Genomic DNA, 16145 nt, shown 5'->3' on the forward strand with positions numbered 1-16145 from the left:
ATCCACGGTCACACAGGCCTGAGGGGGTGCAACTAGACTGTTGTTTCTTCAGGCCCTCAGTGCTGGACATCATCCGGGATCCTCTGTGTGTGTCTTCCTCAGTCTGGTGTCCCTTCAGACCTTTCCCTAGTTTTCACAGGCTTGTTGCGTTGGTGTTCTTTGTCTGTTTGGAGACACATCCTTGATAAGCTTTGTGTTTCCACTCATTCGTCTCGCGATGTATGACCTGTCTTTTGCTTTTGTCGTGAGGTCTTTCCCACAGTAGATATCTTTGATTTTGCAAAGTCCACTGTATTCTCTGGGTTTTTTTTTTTTTTGTGGACTGGCTTTTAGTTTTGTGTGTGAAGACTCAAAGCACGTGTCCGGTTTCTGCTCATTGTTCTTCGAGATTTGTGACAAGTTTTCATGGAAAGTTTGTCTAGGGATAACTGGAAGTGAACTCGGTGTAAGGTGTCAAGTCTCCATCTCCATTCCTGTCATCCCCTGCAGTTTCCAATTCCCTGTTCCTGAGTGGTTTTAGAGACCTTGTGGGGAGTTTGGTTGCATTGGAGTTTGCATTTCCACCTTGATTCGATTCACACTGTTCTGCCCTCAGGGACACTGTCAAGGGGGAGTGAGGAGCAGCCTGCACTTCCAGCAGTGACCACACGGTGGGGCGAGTGCTGCTCTCCCCTCAGGGAGCCCCAGGCCACAGGCATCCCAGTGAGGAGCCAGCTCTGTGCTCAGCTGAAAGGAGTTAGTCTCTCAGGAGCCTCTGAGCCCTTGCCTTTGGATCACCCAGGGTGGGCATTTACTGGGACAGAAAAAATTGCCCTGAATTCCATGGACGGAAGAGCCTGGCTGTGTAGAGTTCGTGAGTTGCCGCGAATCAGACACAACTGAGGACACAAAAATTCTATAGATTAAAACACTTTTTGGGGGTGGGGGGGAGTGAAAGGGGGGGATGTGGGTTTTTTTGTCTTATATAATAGCCAAGGGAAATCTAGTTTAAACCTAAATTCACATAGACGGGAAAGGTATAGCTCTCCGTCACCCTATTAAAAAAAAAAAAAAACTACTAAACTTTTCTGAAAGTTTATTTAGTAGCTTCCTTGAGCAGTTCATTGTGAAGCATTTTTTTTTTTTTTCTGTGACATTGGCCTCATTAAAAAGCACGGTTTGCCTTTACTGGATAATTCTGTTCATTGGTTTCTTAGGGAACCTTGGTAATACTTGAGTTTCCTGGGGAGTATGGTCACATGACCTGGCCCTGGCCAATCGGTGCGTTCCACCTCCCTGGCCACTGTGATTGGCTCCGGGCTGGGGCAGTGCCCAATCGGGGCCCAGGGCCGGGCCTCCCGTTGGAAGCCAGGGGAAGACGAGCTGTCGTCCTGCTGGGGTAGGGGAAGGGGTGGGGCCGGGGGAGGTCAGGCTCCAGCAGTGGGAGGGGCGTGAGGCCCGCCTGCGGCAGTTGGTGACCTTCCTGCTCCCCTCAGGGCAGAGCCGCCGGCCTGAGAATGAGGGCGCTGCTGAGCCCAGGGCCTGGGATGGCCCGTTGCTGCTGTGGTCCCAGAGCTCCACCCGAGACCTGAGGGAAGCCGTCTGCCCGTGAGTCCTCTCCCGCTTGTCTGTCAGCTTGTTTGAACCATGCTGGGTTTTCTGCCCAGCTGGCTAAGGGGAGTCCCTGGAAATGCAAGGGTGTGGGTTTTGGCAGACTTCAGGGAAGACATGCCAGATGAGCCTGGGAGACTCCAGCTTAATCTGGATTCAGGAGATATCTCTTCGGGCCAGCTAGTAATTGTAGGATAAGCCTAATGAGTCTTCACAGGATGAAGAGAGTAACGTGCCAAGGTAGCAATCGATGTCCTCATTCGAGAGGATGAAGCTGGTGCTCAGAGAAGGGGGGAACTTGGCCACAGCAAGGAGGTGTGCACCCAGACAGAACCCCCAGATCCGGCCATTGGAGCTCAGGGAGGCCACTGGTGTGGCTTGTCCCTGTGGCAGGGGCCGAGGCACGCAGCCCACCCTGATTCCTGCGGGGGCCTGACTTGGGAAGTGCCATCTGGTAGCTTTGAGACTCACCAAACCAAATTGCACTGGAGAGAGGAGGGACACCTTCCTTCATCCACCCCCCACCCCCGCCGGATTCCCACATACCCTGACCCCTTTCTCCCGATTTCGGAGCCATTTCCAGAGTCCCGCTCATATGACCTCATTCGAAGTGCACTGTGGACGAGCTGCCATCTGCAGCTACTACCACAGCGGCCAAGGGCTTTAGCTCCCGACTACCTCCCTTCCTTTGGAACTTGGGGGCCCTCTACTCCCCACTTGCACACCACAGACCTTTGCTGAGGATTGTGGGGACCCTCACTCAGTTTGCAGTACGTTGTAGCCATCCCTGTCCTCTCTATACCTCCCTTGAAACTCAGCTTGTGAGCTCCTTTGGAGCAGCGTGGCCCACCTGGCTGCAACGGAAGAGACACAGCTGACAGTGAAACAACAGCTTAGATCTGAGACCCGGAAAGCTCTGTCAGAAGGGACCTCCCTCTTCACACCGTAGAGGCTGTAGGAGGCGCCAGGCTTTCGAACCAGTGCTGGGGCCAAAACGACTCCACAGCTGTTTTCCTTCCTGGGGAGGGTTCTGGCTCGAGTGGGAATGGCTCAAGTCTCCTAAGGTTCTGCAAGCCCACTGTGTGCAGATTCACGGTACACAGAGAGGAGAAGGTGGAGTCCTGCCCTGTAGGTGGTCACAGCTCACGGATGAGCCAGGCAGGCAGGCAGGCAGGGCATGAGAACACCTGAGCTGCCTTCATGAGTGAATGGTGTGGGGGCAGAGGAAGAGAAGCCGGTCTGCTCCCTCGTGTGGTGCCCCGGGCAGGTTGTCCCCAGAGGAAACCCTTACGACGGTGAGGACTATCACTGCTGTTTCCCAAGGGGTTCCGTCGGTGCGTGTCTTCCCCGGAGCGGTCAGGCCGTCTCTCAAGTACACGGGCCATGGGCATTGCCTCTCCTTGGAACTTCCCATGTGTTTCTCTTTTTTATGGAACAGTGATTTTCTAGAGGGGTTCTGGGCCACAAGGATGTTGGGTCATTTTCTAGCCTTCTGTCATGAAGAACGCTTTCCTGGGTGTTGGGGTGGTTTGTTGTTCCAGCTCCCTTTCTTGGCTTCTTTTGGGAGCTGGTGCAACAAGACGAGCTCAGCCTCTGCCTTCTGGCTGAGATGTCACCCTTGACACAGCAATGCCTGCCTGGAGATAATGATGGCAGTTGCCAAAAGGGCTTCGTTTGGCACATGGTATCTTGAAAGGACGTACACCGTCCTTTCAGATATCAAAGGCTAGTTCAAATGACGTACAAATGAGAACTCTCCAATGGAGTCTTACAGTAGTTGGAGAGTCCAAAAAACACTCCGTCAGTCATTTCACTGAGAGTCATTGATTGGGGACACCAAGAATATAGGAAGGAATGCACAAAGAAAGGATGAAATTGTGTTCAGGATCGGGGGAAGGGATGAACAGGGCGTGCTTGCCTTGAATCCAGGCTTTGTTGGGGGGTGGGGCATAAAGATCAAACGGGTCTGAAACTACAAAGTGGTGATGGTAACACAGTATCACCAGAGTTACACAACAGTGTTCCCAAATTGCAACAATGATGAAAAAGTTTACTAATCCCAACTTAACCAACAAAAGTACAGGAAACCATACAAAAAATAAAACATCACCAGAAAGGTGGAAACAAACCAAATGCAAAGCAGTTCAGGGGAAAGGAACTCCATGTCCCCTGGGGGCAGACCGAGTTGCCAGCGTCCACGGTGAGCAGACGGGGATGGAGGCTGCAGAGCCGACCGCTCCCCTGGACGTGGTGTTTCCGGCAAGGGCTCTGGGTGTCTGTCCAGAGCGGGGGCTCGTTCTCCCTGCAGGGGTGGGTGAGTCATCGTGGGCGTCTGGGTGTTGCGCGGGAGCCAGGGCAGGCTCTCCCTGCCGAGGCGGTGACTCCTCCTCTGCCTCGGGTTCTCCTGCCAGAGCCCGAGCAGGTAGAGGTGCACGTGGAGGTGGAGGTTCTGGCTGAGGGGGTGGGACATCAGTGCCTGGGGCTGGGGGTCCTGCAGGCATGGAGATCCGATCTGCCCGGTGTGCTGGCCAGTACCCAGCTGGCCTGGTGTCTCTGCGAGGGCAAGTCTCGGTTCTCCATCTGCCCTCGGTGGATCCCTGGGTCCTGCACCTGGAGCCAGCACCTCTGTAGGGACAGGTCTGGGAAGCGGAGCCTGGTTCCAGTTGGAGGCCAGTGCTAGAGCTGGGGGAGAAGCAAAGTTTGCCCACAGGCCAGCCTTGGCATGTGCGTCTCCCGGGACAGAAAGCTTCCAAGAGATTCCCAAAGAATACCCAGCGTCGGATGTCTTTTGGGACTGAAGTGTGCAAGATGGGGGGCGGGGGGGTGTGAGGCCAGCGCTTGCTGCAGGCCCAGCAGCAGCTTTCGGGGACTCGTCCCTGTGTAGCTCAGCACCCCCTCCCCACACACTCCCGTGCACCAGCCCCAGCGTCCTCACCTCTGTGCTCTGGCGTGCTGGGCTCCAGGTCCTCCTGCTGCCTCAGAGGCCGGGGTTCTCGGGACTCTGGGTCGGAGCCGGGTGTGCTGAGCTCCGTGGCAGCCTCAGACTGGGCCGCCGGGTGTATCCTGGGCGGTGTCTCGGCAGCAGGCCTTCCCCGCCTCCGCTTCTCCCCCGGTGGGGCTGATGCCTCCGTGGGCACGCTCACCTGGAGCCTGCACTGGGCCTCACGGGCGGGGGGGTGGTGCTCCGACCCCTCCCTCCGGGAGGTGGATGGGGTGTCCCCGTCCTCGGCCTCATCACGTGGGAAGCTCTGCAACGACAGTGACCGTCAGCCAGCCATGCTAGGAGTTTTCCGAGCTGGGCCTGGGCAGTGGAGCCGCTGCTTCTGCCTGCTCGAACTTCTCTTCCCAGAAGGGTCAGAGACGTGTGTCTGCTCAGATCCCCACCCGGGAGGAAAGAGACCCACCTGAGGGTGTGAGGTCCGCCTGGGCGGCCGCCGCTGCCCGCACTCTCCCCATCCCGCCCAGCCTGCTCTCCCCTGGGGTGTGGACACAACTTGTCCGCAGGCTTCTGACCCCACATCCGCCTGGGCTTCCTTGAGGGAGACACACCCCAAGAAACCCGCATCCACACACACAGGCAAAGGACCCGCTGTTTCCGGGTGGCATGGGAGAGGCGGCCTGGTCCGTCCTGGGGCTCCCCGTGTTACCTTTCTGTTTCTCCGGGCAAAGGGCCAGAGGCCTCTCGGGGGTGTCCTGAGCCAATGTCGACAGGGTGCCCGCGCACACTGCCTGTGAGCACTCCTGAGGCCCCGGCCTCTGGGCAGGGGCAAACAGCAGAACATCCTGGCAGCCAGTGAACTGGCTGGGGGCTCCTCTCCGCTCTGGAGGCCTGGATACCCGGGCTGCGGGTTCTGTTGGGTTCTGTTGCCGGCAGGTGACATCATCTCCTGGGGTTCGTGCTGAGGTCCCTTCCCCAAAACTTCCCAAGGGAATCTCTGGGTTTCTGACTGCTCGACCACCCCCCTTAGGCCATGTGCAGGCACAGTGACACCCACACAGCCCAGCCCACAGCCCTGGGGAGGCCTGGGTTCAGCCAGGGCCTGAGCTCCGAGGACCCCACTGCTCTCAGACCAGGCTCCTTCTTCTCATAAGTGGTGTGGCCCTGGACAAGCATATGCCCCTCAGGGTTGCCCCAGTCTCTCCATCTGCAGAGTGGTGGTCATTCTCCCATCTGCTTCCTAGGTCTGTCGGCCTACGAGCAGCTCCATGCCTTTCCACCTGGGGCCGATATCACGTGGAGCTTGTGCGCTGAGACTTCAGAAAGAAAGATTCCATCCAGGGCTGACACAGCACAGAATGGGGCAGAACGAGGCCTGGATGTGCCGTGGTACCCAGGAAAAGGCACTCCCCCTCCTGACTGTTTTGAGACCCCGCATCCAAGTTGGAGGACCGAAAGGAAGACTCGAAGGTCTCCCTCTCTTATAGAAAAGAGTAGCCAACTTTCTGCTCCTCTGTTTCCATTGAGATTCTGTTCAAGTGTCCCAGCTCGGCTTCTGCGGGTGGCTGAGCTTCTAATGGCTCCCTGCGTTCTTGTCTTTTCCTCTCCAAACCTTCCGTCCTTTTCCCCCTTCTGGGGTGGAAGGGCGCTGTCATTGCTTCTACCTTCGAGGCAGATTGAGGAAAAGTCTGGACCGTCGACTCCTTTCCTCTCTTTGGTTCCGTGTCTCTCTCTGGCTGTGTCCCTCTCTTTTCCTTTCTCAGTTCCGTCTGTGTCTTCCTCTTTCTCTCTCGTGTGTGGATGGATGGATGCTAGGGATGCACATGTATATGATTAGATGAGGGTTATGTTTTAGGGATAGGTTAGAGGGAGAGAAAGGCTTTAGGTCGGAGTTGGTCATGGGGGAAGGGTCAAGGGTGGTGGTGGTGTTGTTTCTTGGAATCTGAGTGCTGTGCATTCTTCGTCTCTTTCCATATGAACCCCTTCTCAGATACACCACTTGCAAGGAGTCTCTCATGTTCTGTTTCCTATCTTTTGCATTTGTGAATGCTTAGCTTCTCTGTTGTGAAGAGGTTCCATTGGATGGAAACCCATGGGTGTACTTCGTGTACCTCTTTGCCTTACTTGAAGAGACCCATTTCGACCTCCGCCCAGCAAATGGCAAGGAGACTCTGATGTTAAGGAGCCTTAGACCTACGCTTCTTTCTAGCTATCTCATGACATCAGTCTTTAGGGTGAGGTTTTCCCCCTATATTGAGGTGGTATGAGATCAAAACCAATAGTGTTCTTCAGATGTAGCTGTCTGGTTTTCCCATGGACATTGATTGAAGAGGCTTTCTTGTTCCCATTTGGATATTCTCCCCTTCTGTGTCAGAGATGAGTTGACCATGGATGCTGGGGTTTGTTTCTGGACCCTCCACTTTATTCCATCGATCTGGATCTGTGTGTGTTGTTGTATTCCCAATAGCATACTGTCCTGCTGCTGCTGCTGCGGCTAAGTCACTTCAGTCGTGTCTGACTCTGCGTGACCCCATGGCCTGCAGCCTACCAGGCTCCTCCGTCCAGGACGTTTTCCAGGCAAGAGTACTGGAGTGGGTCGCCATTGCCTTCTCCGATACTCTCCTGAGGATCCTAGTTTGGTCGTCTAATTTCCTTTCACACAACCTTGGATGTCCGTATCGGGGCTTTTTCATCGGATTGTACTGACAGTTTAGGCTCTTTTCTGTCTCCGTACCCCTTTTGCAATTCTGTGTTCGGTGCGAAAATGCATTGGCATTTTGGGAGGAATAGCATCGAAGCTGTGGATTGCCTTGTGGGGCTGTGACATCATTTTCCCAATAGGAATTCTTTCAAGCCCTGAGCACAGCTTCTCTTTCCAGTGATTGGTGTGGGCTTGATCTTCCTTCTTCCATCTCTCGCCGTTTTGTGAGAACAGGTCCATCCTTCCCTTCTGGGTTAGATGGACTGGTGGGTATCACTTCAGTGAATGGCATTGTCAGTGGGGGTGATAATTCCCTTCTCGTTGGAAGACTTTGCTGTGAGTATTAGAAATGCAAGTGACTTCTCTTCCCCTTCCTCCCTGTCCGTCTCTCAGAGCCACCGGGAAACAGAGGCCTCATCCACGGTCACACAGGCCTGAGGGGGTGCAACTAGACTGTTGTTTCTTCAGGCCCTCAGTGCTGGACATCATCCGGGATCCTCTGTGTGTGTCTTCCTCAGTCTGGTGTCCCTTCAGACCTTTCCCTAGTTTTCACAGGCTTGTTGTGTTGGTGTTCTTTGTCTGTTTGGAGACACATCCTTGATAAGCTTTGTGTTTCCACTCATTCGTCTCGCGATGTATGACCTGTCTTTTGCTTTTGTCGTGAGGTCTTTCCCACAGTAGATATCTTTGATTTTGCAAAGTCCACTGTATTCTCTGGGTTTTTTTTTTTTTTGTGGACTGGCTTTTAGTTTTGTGTGTGAAGACTCAAAGCACGTGTCCGGTTTCTGCTCATTGTTCTTCGAGATTTGTGACAAGTTTTCATGGAAAGTTTGTCTAGGGATAACTGGAAGTGAACTCGGTGTAAGGTGTCAAGTCTCCATCTCCATTCCTGTCATCCCCTGCAGTTTCCAATTCCCTGTTCCTGAGTGGTTTTAGAGACCTTGTGGGGAGTTTGGTTGCATTGGAGTTTGCATTTCCACCTTGATTCGATTCACACTGTTCTGCCCTCAGGGACACTGTCAAGGGGGAGTGAGGAGCAGCCTGCACTTCCAGCAGTGACCACACGGTGGGGCGAGTGCTGCTCTCCCCTCAGGGAGCCCCAGGCCACAGGCATCCCAGTGAGGAGCCAGCTCTGTGCTCAGCTGAAAGGAGTTAGTCTCTCAGGAGCCTCTGAGCCCTTGCCTTTGGATCACCCAGGGTGGGCATTTACTGGGACAGAAAAAATTGCCCTGAATTCCATGGACGGAAGAGCCTGGCTGTGTAGAGTTCGTGAGTTGCCGCGAATCAGACACAACTGAGGACACAAAAATTCTATAGATTAAAACACTTTTTGGGGGTGGGGGGGAGTGAAAGGGGGGGATGTGGGTTTTTTTGTCTTATATAATAGCCAAGGGAAATCTAGTTTAAACCTAAATTCACATAGACGGGAAAGGTATAGCTCTCCGTCACCCTATTAAAAAAAAAAAAAAACTACTAAACTTTTCTGAAAGTTTATTTAGTAGCTTCCTTGAGCAGTTCATTGTGAAGCATTTTTTTTTTTTTTCTGTGACATTGGCCTCATTAAAAAGCACGGTTTGCCTTTACTGGATAATTCTGTTCATTGGTTTCTTAGGGAACCTTGGTAATACTTGAGTTTCCTGGGGAGTATGGTCACATGACCTGGCCCTGGCCAATCGGTGCGTTCCACCTCCCTGGCCACTGTGATTGGCTCCGGGCTGGGGCAGTGCCCAATCGGGGCCCAGGGCCGGGCCTCCCGTTGGAAGCCAGGGGAAGACGAGCTGTCGTCCTGCTGGGGTAGGGGAAGGGGTGGGGCCGGGGGAGGTCAGGCTCCAGCAGTGGGAGGGGCGTGAGGCCCGCCTGCGGCAGTTGGTGACCTTCCTGCTCCCCTCAGGGCAGAGCCGCCGGCCTGAGAATGAGGGCGCTGCTGAGCCCAGGGCCTGGGATGGCCCGTTGCTGCTGTGGTCCCAGAGCTCCACCCGAGACCTGAGGGAAGCCGTCTGCCCGTGAGTCCTCTCCCGCTTGTCTGTCAGCTTGTTTGAACCATGCTGGGTTTTCTGCCCAGCTGGCTAAGGGGAGTCCCTGGAAATGCAAGGGTGTGGGTTTTGGCAGACTTCAGGGAAGACATGCCAGATGAGCCTGGGAGACTCCAGCTTAATCTGGATTCAGGAGATATCTCTTCGGGCCAGCTAGTAATTGTAGGATAAGCCTAATGAGTCTTCACAGGATGAAGAGAGTAACGTGCCAAGGTAGCAATCGATGTCCTCATTCGAGAGGATGAAGCTGGTGCTCAGAGAAGGGGGGAACTTGGCCACAGCAAGGAGGTGTGCACCCAGACAGAACCCCCAGATCCGGCCATTGGAGCTCAGGGAGGCCACTGGTGTGGCTTGTCCCTGTGGCAGGGGCCGAGGCACGCAGCCCACCCTGATTCCTGCGGGGGCCTGACTTGGGAAGTGCCATCTGGTAGCTTTGAGACTCACCAAACCAAATTGCACTGGAGAGAGGAGGGACACCTTCCTTCATCCACCCCCCACCCCCGCCGGATTCCCACATACCCTGACCCCTTTCTCCCGATTTCGGAGCCATTTCCAGAGTCCCGCTCATATGACCTCATTCGAAGTGCACTGTGGACGAGCTGCCATCTGCAGCTACTACCACAGCGGCCAAGGGCTTTAGCTCCCGACTACCTCCCTTCCTTTGGAACTTGGGGGCCCTCTACTCCCCACTTGCACACCACAGACCTTTGCTGAGGATTGTGGGGACCCTCACTCAGTTTGCAGTACGTTGTAGCCATCCCTGTCCTCTCTATACCTCCCTTGAAACTCAGCTTGTGAGCTCCTTTGGAGCAGCGTGGCCCACCTGGCTGCAACGGAAGAGACACAGCTGACAGTGAAACAACAGCTTAGATCTGAGACCCGGAAAGCTCTGTCAGAAGGGACCTCCCTCTTCACACCGTAGAGGCTGTAGGAGGCGCCAGGCTTTCGAACCAGTGCTGGGGCCAAAACGACTCCACAGCTGTTTTCCTTCCTGGGGAGGGTTCTGGCTCGAGTGGGAATGGCTCAAGTCTCCTAAGGTTCTGCAAGCCCACTGTGTGCAGATTCACGGTACACAGAGAGGAGAAGGTGGAGTCCTGCCCTGTAGGTGGTCACAGCTCACGGATGAGCCAGGCAGGCAGGCAGGCAGGGCATGAGAACACCTGAGCTGCCTTCATGAGTGAATGGTGTGGGGGCAGAGGAAGAGAAGCCGGTCTGCTCCCTCGTGTGGTGCCCCGGGCAGGTTGTCCCCAGAGGAAACCCTTACGACGGTGAGGACTATCACTGCTGTTTCCCAAGGGGTTCCGTCGGTGCGTGTCTTCCCCGGAGCGGTCAGGCCGTCTCTCAAGTACACGGGCCATGGGCATTGCCTCTCCTTGGAACTTCCCATGTGTTTCTCTTTTTTATGGAACAGTGATTTTCTAGAGGGGTTCTGGGCCACAAGGATGTTGGGTCATTTTCTAGCCTTCTGTCATGAAGAACGCTTTCCTGGGTGTTGGGGTGGTTTGTTGTTCCAGCTCCCTTTCTTGGCTTCTTTTGGGAGCTGGTGCAACAAGACGAGCTCAGCCTCTGCCTTCTGGCTGAGATGTCACCCTTGACACAGCAATGCCTGCCTGGAGATAATGATGGCAGTTGCCAAAAGGGCTTCGTTTGGCACATGGTATCTTGAAAGGACGTACACCGTCCTTTCAGATATCAAAGGCTAGTTCAAATGACGTACAAATGAGAACTCTCCAATGGAGTCTTACAGTAGTTGGAGAGTCCAAAAAACACTCCGTCAGTCATTTCACTGAGAGTCATTGATTGGGGACACCAAGAATATAGGAAGGAATGCACAAAGAAAGGATGAAATTGTGTTCAGGATCGGGGGAAGGGATGAACAGGGCGTGCTTGCCTTGAATCCAGGCTTTGTTGGGGGGTGGGGCATAAAGATCAAACGGGTCTGAAACTACAAAGTGGTGATGGTAACACAGTATCACCAGAGTTACACAACAGTGTTCCCAAATTGCAACAATGATGAAAAAGTTTACTAATCCCAACTTAACCAACAAAAGTACAGGAAACCATACAAAAAATAAAACATCACCAGAAAGGTGGAAACAAACCAAATGCAAAGCAGTTCAGGGGAAAGGAACTCCATGTCCCCTGGGGGCAGACCGAGTTGCCAGCGTCCACGGTGAGCAGACGGGGATGGAGGCTGCAGAGCCGACCGCTCCCCTGGACGTGGTGTTTCCGGCAAGGGCTCTGGGTGTCTGTCCAGAGCGGGGGCTCGTTCTCCCTGCAGGGGTGGGTGAGTCATCGTGGGCGTCTGGGTGTTGCGCGGGAGCCAGGGCAGGCTCTCCCTGCCGAGGCGGTGACTCCTCCTCTGCCTCGGGTTCTCCTGCCAGAGCCCGAGCAGGTAGAGGTGCACGTGGAGGTGGAGGTTCTGGCTGAGGGGGTGGGACATCAGTGCCTGGGGCTGGGGGTCCTGCAGGCATGGAGATCCGATCTGCCCGGTGTGCTGGCCAGTACCCAGCTGGCCTGGTGTCTCTGCGAGGGCAAGTCTCGGTTCTCCATCTGCCCTCGGTGGATCCCTGGGTCCTGCACCTGGAGCCAGCACCTCTGTAGGGACAGGTCTGGGAAGCGGAGCCTGGTTCCAGTTGGAGGCCAGTGCTAGAGCTGGGGGAGAAGCAAAGTTTGCCCACAGGCCAGCCTTGGCATGTGCGTCTCCCGGGACAGAAAGCTTCCAAGAGATTCCCAAAGAATACCCAGCGTCGGATGTCTTTTGGGACTGAAGTGTGCAAGATGGGGGGCGGGGGGGTGTGAGGCCAGCGCTTGCTGCAGGCCCAGCAGCAGCTTTCGGGGACTCGTCCCTGTGTAGCTCAGCACCCCCTCCCCACACACTCCCGTGCACCAGCCCCAGCGTCCTCACCTCTGTGCTCTGGCGTGCTGGGCTCCAGGTCCTCCTGCTGCCTCAGAGGCCGGGGTTCTCGGGACTCTGGGTCGGAGCCGGGTGTGCTGAGCTCCGTGGCAGCCTCAGACTGGGCCGCCGGGTGTATCCTGGGCGGTGTCTCGGCAGCAGGCCTTCCCCGCCTCCGCTTCTCCCCCGGTGGGGCTGATGCCTCCGTGGGCACGCTCACCTGGAGCCTGCACTGGGCCTCACGGGCGGGGGGGTGGTGCTCCGACCCCTCCCTCCGGGAGGTGGATGGGGTGTCCCCGTCCTCGGCCTCATCACGTGGGAAGCTCTGCAACGACAGTGACCGTCAGCCAGCCATGCTAGGAGTTTTCCGAGCTGGGCCTGGGCAGTGGAGCCGCTGCTTCTGCCTGCTCGAACTTCTCTTCCCAGAAGGGTCAGAGACGTGTGTCTGCTCAGATCCCCACCCGGGAGGAAAGAGACCCACCTGAGGGTGTGAGGTCCGCCTGGGCGGCCGCCGCTGCCCGCACTCTCCCCATCCCGCCCAGCCTGCTCTCCCCTGGGGTGTGGACACAACTTGTCCGCAGGCTTCTGACCCCACATCCGCCTGGGCTTCCTTGAGGGAGACACACCCCAAGAAACCCGCATCCACACACACAGGCAAAGGACCCGCTGTTTCCGGGTGGCATGGGAGAGGCGGCCTGGTCCGTCCTGGGGCTCCCCGTGTTACCTTTCTGTTTCTCCGGGCAAAGGGCCAGAGGCCTCTCGGGGGTGTCCTGAGCCAATGTCGACAGGGTGCCCGCGCACACTGCCTGTGAGCACTCCTGAGGCCCCGGCCTCTGGGCAGGGGCAAACAGCAGAACATCCTGGCAGCCAGTGAACTGGCTGGGGGCTCCTCTCCGCTCTGGAGGCCTGGATACCCGGGCTGCGGGTTCTGTTGGGTTCTGTTGCCGGCAGGTGACATCATCTCCTGGGGTTCGTGCTGAGGTCCCTTCCCCAAAACTTCCCAAGGGAATCTCTGGGTTTCTGACTGCTCGACCACCCCCCTTAGGCCATGTGCAGGCACAGTGACACCCACACAGCCCAGCCCACAGCCCTGGGGAGGCCTGGGTTCAGCCAGGGCCTGAGCTCCGAGGACCCCACTGCTCTCAGACCAGGCTCCTTCTTCTCATAAGTGGTGTGGCCCTGGACAAGCATATGCCCCTCAGGGTTGCCCCAGTCTCTCCATCTGCAGAGTGGTGGTCATTCTCCCATCTGCTTCCTAGGTCTGTCGGCCTACGAGCAGCTCCATGCCTTTCCACCTGGGGCCGATATCACGTGGAGCTTGTGCGCTGAGACTTCAGAAAGAAAGATTCCATCCAGGGCTGACACAGCACAGAATGGGGCAGAACGAGGCCTGGATGTGCCGTGGTACCCAGGAAAAGGCACTCCCCCTCCTGACTGTTTTGAGACCCCGCATCCAAGTTGGAGGACCGAAAGGAAGACTCGAAGGTCTCCCTCTCTTATAGAAAAGAGTAGCCAACTTTCTGCTCCTCTGTTTCCATTGAGATTCTGTTCAAGTGTCCCAGCTCGGCTTCTGCGGGTGGCTGAGCTTCTAATGGCTCCCTGCGTTCTTGTCTTTTCCTCTCCAAACCTTCCGTCCTTTTCCCCCTTCTGGGGTGGAAGGGCGCTGTCATTGCTTCTACCTTCGAGGCAGATTGAGGAAAAGTCTGGACCGTCGACTCCTTTCCTCTCTTTGGTTCCGTGTCTCTCTCTGGCTGTGTCCCTCTCTTTTCCTTTCTCAGTTCCGTCTGTGTCTTCCTCTTTCTCTCTCGTGTGTGGATGGATGGATGCTAGGGATGCACATGTATATGATTAGATGAGGGTTATGTTTTAGGGATAGGTTAGAGGGAGAGAAAGGCTTTAGGTCGGAGTTGGTCATGGGGGAAGGGTCAAGGGTGGTGGTGGTGTTGTTTCTTGGAATCTGAGTGCTGTGCATTCTTCGTCTCTTTCCATATGAACCCCTTCTCAGATACACCACTTGCAAGGAGTCTCTCATGTTCTGTTTCCTATCTTTTGCATTTGTGAATGCTTAGCTTCTCTGTTGTGAAGAGGTTCCATTGGATGGAAACCCATGGGTGTACTTCGTGTACCTCTTTGCCTTACTTGAAGAGACCCATTTCGACCTCCGCCCAGCAAATGGCAAGGAGACTCTGATGTTAAGGAGCCTTAGACCTACGCTTCTTTCTAGCTATCTCATGACATCAGTCTTTAGGGTGAGGTTTTCCCCCTATATTGAGGTGGTATGAGATCAAAACCAATAGCGTTCTTCAGATGTAGCTGTCTGGTTTTCCCATGGACATTGATTGAAGAGGCTTTCTTGTTCCCATTTGGATATTCTCCCCTTCTGTGTCAGAGATGAGTTGACCATGGATGCTGGGGTTTGTTTCTGGACCCTCCACTTTATTCCATCGATCTGGATCTGTGTGTGTTGTTGTATTCCCAATAGCATACTGTCCTGCTGCTGCTGCTGCGGCTAAGTCACTTCAGTCGTGTCTGACTCTGCGTGACCCCATGGCCTGCAGCCTACCAGGCTCCTCCGTCCAGGACGTTTTCCAGGCAAGAGTACTGGAGTGGGTCGCCATTGCCTTCTCCGATACTCTCCTGAGGATCCTAGTTTGGTCGTCTAATTTCCTTTCACACAACCTTGGATGTCCGTATCGGGGCTTTTTCATCGGATTGTATTGACAGTTTAGGCTCTTTTCTGTCTCCGTACCCCTTTTGCAATTCTGTGTTCGGTGCGAAAATGCATTGGCATTTTGGGAGGAATAGCATCGAAGCTGTGGATTGCCTTGTGGGGCTGTGACATCATTTTCCCAATAGGAATTCTTTCAAGCCCTGAGCACAGCTTCTCTTTCCAGTGATTGGTGTGGGCTTGATCTTCCTTCTTCCATCTCTCGCCGTTTTGTGAGAACAGGTCCATCCTTCCCTTCTGGGTTAGATGGACTGGTGGGTATCACTTCAGTGAATGGCATTGTCAGTGGGGGTGATAATTCCCTTCTCGTTGGAAGACTTTGCTGTGAGTATTAGAAATGCAAGTGACTTCTCTTCCCCTTCCTCCCTGTCCGTCTCTCAGAGCCACCGGGAAACAGAGGCCTCATCCACGGTCACACAGGCCTGAGGGGGTGCAACTAGACTGTTGTTTCTTCAGGCCCTCAGTGCTGGACATCATCCGGGATCCTCTGTGTGTGTCTTCCTCAGTCTGGTGTCCCTTCAGACCTTTCCCTAGTTTTCACAGGCTTGTTGTGTTGGTGTTCTTTGTCTGTTTGGAGACACATCCTTGATAAGCTTTGTGTTTCCACTCATTCGTCTCGCGATGTATGACCTGTCTTTTGCTTTTGTCGTGAGGTATTTCCCACAGTAGATATCTTTGATTTTGCAAAGTCCACTGTATTCTCTGGGTTTTTTTTTTTTTTTGTGGACTGGCTTTTAGTTTTGTGTGTGAAGACTCAAAGCACGTGTCCGGTTTCTGCTCATTGTTCTTCGAGATTTGTGACAAGTTTTCATGGAAAGTTTGTCTAGGGATAACTGGAAGTGAACTCGGTGTAAGGTGTCAAGTCTCCATCTCCATTCCTGTCATCCCCTGCAGTTTCCAATTCCCTGTTCCTGAGTGGTTTTAGAGACCTTGTGGGGAGTTTGGTTGCATTGGAGTTTGCATTTCCACCTTGATTCGATTCACACTGTTCTGCCCTCAGGGACACTGTCAAGGGGGAGTGAGGAGCAGCCTGCACTTCCAGCAGTGACCACACGGTGGGGCGAGTGCTGCTCTCCCCTCAGGGAGCCCCAGGCCACAGGCATCCCAGTGAGGAGCCAGCTCTGTGCTCAGCTGAAAGGAGTTAGTCTCTCAGGAGCCTCTGAGCCCTTGCCTTTGGATCACCCAGGGTGGGCATTTACTGGGACAGAAAAAATTGCCCTGAATTCCATGGACGGAAGAGCCTGGCTGTGTAGAGTTCG

The 16145-nt window shown here is 54.8% G+C and overlaps 2 protein-coding genes and 1 long non-coding RNA gene across 3 annotated transcripts in view; 1 reads left to right on the forward strand and 2 right to left on the reverse strand.

The window, feature by feature from the left end:
• Positions 1–16145, forward strand: part of LOC145534150 (uncharacterized) — a 694441-nt gene that overhangs the window by 226117 nt on the left and 452179 nt on the right. The window contains exons 30-31 of the long non-coding RNA XR_014074276.1: positions 1476–1587; positions 9121–9232. This is a non-coding gene — a long non-coding RNA (uncharacterized LOC145534150). The remainder of the gene's footprint in view (positions 1–1475; positions 1588–9120; positions 9233–16145) is intronic.
• LOC145533993 (uncharacterized) lies at positions 3517–6263 on the reverse strand. Its single transcript, XM_081561354.1, has 3 exons — positions 5238–6263; positions 4526–4838; positions 3517–4272 (listed from the first exon to the last, which is right to left on the reverse strand). The coding sequence occupies exons 1-3, from the start codon at positions 5472–5474 to the stop codon at positions 3644–3646; spliced, it is 1179 nt and encodes a 392-aa protein (XP_081417480.1). The 5' UTR covers positions 5475–6263; the 3' UTR covers positions 3517–3643.
• On the reverse strand, positions 11167–13553 carry LOC145533987 (uncharacterized). The gene is made up of 3 exons (XM_081561347.1): positions 12883–13553; positions 12171–12483; positions 11167–11917 (listed from the first exon to the last, which is right to left on the reverse strand). The coding sequence occupies exons 1-3, from the start codon at positions 13117–13119 to the stop codon at positions 11289–11291; spliced, it is 1179 nt and encodes a 392-aa protein (XP_081417473.1). The 5' UTR covers positions 13120–13553; the 3' UTR covers positions 11167–11288.

The sequence above is a fragment of the Giraffa tippelskirchi genome, chromosome 14 (genome assembly GCF_054371585.1).
Source record: "Giraffa tippelskirchi isolate mGirTip1 chromosome 14, T2T-mGirTip1v1.2.pri, whole genome shotgun sequence".
Lineage (NCBI taxonomy): Eukaryota > Metazoa > Chordata > Mammalia > Artiodactyla > Giraffidae > Giraffa > Giraffa tippelskirchi.